A 3,966-nucleotide genomic window follows, 5' to 3' on the forward strand; every position below is an offset into this window, starting at 1 on the left:
TAGCATTGCTAGGGATCTGCCCAAGGGATACAGGAGTGCTGATGCATAGGGGCACATGTACCCCAATGTTCATACCAGCAGTTTCTACAACAGCCAAATCATGGAAAGAGCCTAAATGTCCATCACCTGATGAATGGAGCAAGAAGATGTGGAATGAATATATATGTGTATATATATATATATATATATATATATATATATATATATACACACACACACACAATGGAGTATTACATGGCAATGAGAAAGAATGAAATATAACCATTTGTAGCAAAGTGGATGGACCTTGAGGGTGTCATGCTAAGCGAAATAAGTTAGGCGGAGAAGGACAGATACCATATGTTTGCACTCATAGGTCTAACAGGAGAAACCTAATGAAGGACCAGGGGAGAGGAAGGGGGAAAGAGAGTTGGGGGAGAGAGAGGGATGCAACACATGAGAGACTATTCAATACTGAAAGTGAACTAAAGGTTGAAGGGAGAGAGGGAGGGGGAAAAAAGGTGGTGGTGATGGAGGAGGGCACTTGTGGGGAAGAGCACTGGGTGTTATATGGAAACCAATTTGACAATAAACTATTTTTAAAAAATAGTAATAAATAAATGAATTAAAACAAAGAAATTCAATGCCATCATTTTGAAGCTGTAAACATAAAGAAAATGCTGTATTGCAGCCACCTGAATTTCCATTTCTCCCCCGGACATAGGCTAACACAGGCTAACTGTAATAAAGGAACAGCACTTCGACTGCAGGGTTCATGTGTGCATTCTTCCTCTGGCTAAGTGCCGTCTGTACAGTAATTACTTCACGTTTTCTGAATGCAATTACACAGTAATCTGCCATAAATGAATTTGCCTACAGCGGCATAGCTTTTATTGATCAAACCTACGGAGGAACCAAATAATTAAAGAGAAGTTACAGGATGTTTCCTTCCTGTGAGTCACAGTGCATGTTTTAAAGGATGTGCTCCTCCTGATCCTATTATTTCTTTAAAAAAAATAATTTCCTGTTAAGAAGAGCAATAATTTATTGAGCACTCACTAAGTGCCAGACACTATGCTAGGAACTATAAAGTAAATATCTCATATATTCTATGAGCGGCCTTATGAAGTAGGAAGTGATATTAGCCCCATTGTACAGATTTAAAAAAAAAAAAACATACTTAGAGCAAGTAACTGGCCCACAACACTAAAAAGTAATAGTGTGAAATCAAAGCCAGGAAGACAGGATTCAGAATCTACATTCTTAAACTTCCTCCGTACTAATTACAGATACTTGTTATAAATCAACTCATTTGAGTCTCTCACCAACAAGTTAGAGTGTGCTCAAATTGGGAAGTGGGTTGGCTTAATACGGAATGCAGCTGACTGACTACAGCCTGTATACCTTTCCTTCTTCATCACATGGAGTATGGATCTGGAAATAGTCTTTTGTGGTACAGGGAGGTCGCTCCATACATTCGCTGGACCCTTCCTCTGCAACATAAAAACGCATTTTGGAAATGAGTCATTTATGTTGTGACTCTCAGTAAAAGCAAAAATCAAAACAAAACTAAACAAAAAAGCAGACCACTGAAAATGAAAAATAACCTTACTAGAGGAATTTAGGAAGAACTAGCTAGACCTAAGGAAAATAAAGGCCTGTGTTTTTATTTACCCCAGAGCAATACATGTTTCCATGATACACAAGAAACATAAAACTTTTTCAGGAAGACATTAGATCACCTCCATTGTTATCTGACCACTGTAAATTTGCAACAAGTAAAAGTTCTCTAAGTACATCTCCATGCCAATGAACCATGTAAAATTACAGTCTGATATTTTTTAGATTGTACAAATATATCCAAAGCCATTCCCTATAGGGCATAGAATAGAAAAAATTACAAATGGAAAAGCCATGCACAAAGGGTAGTAAGTCGTATTTTATCCATTCAATACTAATTCACTTCAGCACTGGGTTCCTGGCACACTGTTCTCACCACATTTTATGTGTAACTTCTGGCTCATGACCCCACACTCTAGACACACGTGATTTTAGAGAGAAGAGAACAAACACTATCCCCTGGCAAAGACCAGTCCTACCTGAAAATTGGGAGTCCTCTTCACACTTAATGCATTCTTTGGCTCCTTTCTCCGAGTAGGTGTTTCTGGGACAGACTTGGCAGATGAATGAGCCTGGTTGGTTGCTGAAGGTCCCTGGCTTGCACGGAAAGCATTCTGACGTGTAGGCCACCCCTGTGTGGTAACGAAAGCCAGAGCATGGGAGGGAGGACCCGCCAGCAACAAGCGGATCAGGACCCTCTTGCTGCTTCTACCAGAAGTGAGAGAAGTAGTAATAATGAACACGGATCCTTTATCCCATTCATTCAACCGCAAGGAAGTATTCACTGTGTGCAAAACACTGGGATAGATACTATCCTAAGCATCCTAAGTATAGCAGACACACAAGAGACTGAGATTTGACAGAAGCATACTAAATTACAAACCGAGTTTTCAAAAGACAGCTCCACTAACTCTAAGGTCTCCTCCAGTTCTACAAGGCTACTATGCTCTGACCTTTGTGGCCACCTGTTCCCTTTTTCTCCACTGATCATTAAGTCACAGGCAAGACCTAACAGACCCTAAAAGGGAAGGGCCTTTTCTCTGGCTTGTAATTCCAGCCGTTGCCAGCAGATGTCCCTCTGACTAATGAGTTCGTGTCTCAGGAACCAGTACGGAACAGTAAATAGAAGCCATTAATAAAGGAGAATCACTGCTTTAATTAAAAGTAGCCCTAATTGAAAATGAACCATGCCAGGGTTTACTGGCTTCTCCCCTGGGCCAGATAATGCCTGGCTGGTTCAGAGTCAGAGAGACATAAGAGGTTTAGGAGCTGCTCAGGCAGACAAGTTTATTTTATTGTTATTTCTATGGATATAACAGTGAGTGATTATATCCTGGTGAGCTCATGCCTGGCACAATAGACATCTCTTGAATGAAGAATAGGTTCTTATTAACAAGGGTCATTTTATTTTATTTAAAGACACTGAAAATTGTTATCACGCTTATTTTTTCACACAGATTAAATTTAGTTTAGGGGTACAATAACACCAGTCAACTTGCCAAAAATAAAACCAGGGTCTCTAGATGTATATCCTACCCCATAAGCCCTGGAGTTGTCTGAACCAAACATTCAGTCACTGTTTTAACTCTAAAATGTGATGTGACTACTAAAACAGATTGCTGTAAAATACCTTCAATTGTGATATTTTTTACCAAAACTGGCTTGACGGCCTTCGAGCCCATCAGGATGCCAGTGGTCCTCCAGTACAGTATGTTGGTGCCTGACTTCAGCATCACCTGCCAAGGGAAGACAGGGCACTCCCGTCAGAGAAACCAGGCTCCTCCGCCCATACCTGAAGGCTAGTCCTGTATGCACGTTTCAAGGCATTATAATGAAACACCATTAGACGGGAACCGACAACCTTAAGTCTACTGCAAATTCAGACCTAAGATCTGCTGTAGTTCTGTTTTCTGTTAAAAAAAAAAATAGCTTGCCAATCCAAAACAATATACCAGTAAAGAAGGAAAAGAAAATTCTTCAAGTAAGAACAAAAAGATAAAATGATTTTTAAACCGTGTGCATGAAGCCTTGGCTCATAATTAAAAAGGGCTCACTCTAGAGAGTGAAGAGGCAGGCGTCCCGATGTTTACTGGGTTCGAGCCCAACATTAGGCTCTGTGATGACAATGCAGAGCTTGCTTGGGATTCTCTCTGCCTTTCCCCTGCTTGTATCTTTGTATCTTCTCCTTCTCCTTCTCCTTCTCTCCTTCTCCTTCTCTCCTTCTCTCCTTCTCTCCTTCTCCTTCTCTCCTTCTCCTTCTCTCCTTCTCTCCTTCTCCTTCTCTCCTTCTCTCCTTCTCCTTCTCTCCTTCTCCTTCTCTCCTTCTCCTTCTCTCCTTCTCCTTCTCCTTCTCTCCTTCTCCTTCTC

At 40.8% G+C, this 3,966-nt stretch overlaps 1 protein-coding gene across 4 annotated transcripts in view; it reads right to left on the reverse strand.

The window, feature by feature from the left end:
- KIAA1324L (KIAA1324 like) overlaps positions 1-3,966 on the reverse strand; it is a 179,149-nt gene that overhangs the window by 59,994 nt on the left and 115,189 nt on the right. For all 4 annotated transcript variants that reach the window (XM_029928244.1, XM_029928252.1, XM_029928237.1 and 1 more), the window contains 3 exons: positions 3,230-3,335; positions 2,079-2,231; positions 1,384-1,472 (listed from right to left, as the gene is read on the reverse strand). In XM_029928244.1, the coding sequence (XP_029784104.1) occupies positions 1,384-1,472; positions 2,079-2,231; positions 3,230-3,335 (348 nt within the window). The remainder of the gene's footprint in view (positions 1-1,383; positions 1,473-2,078; positions 2,232-3,229; positions 3,336-3,966) is intronic.

The sequence above is a fragment of the Suricata suricatta genome, chromosome 2, assembly GCF_006229205.1.
Source record: "Suricata suricatta isolate VVHF042 chromosome 2, meerkat_22Aug2017_6uvM2_HiC, whole genome shotgun sequence".
Taxonomy (NCBI): Eukaryota; Metazoa; Chordata; class Mammalia; order Carnivora; family Herpestidae; genus Suricata; species Suricata suricatta.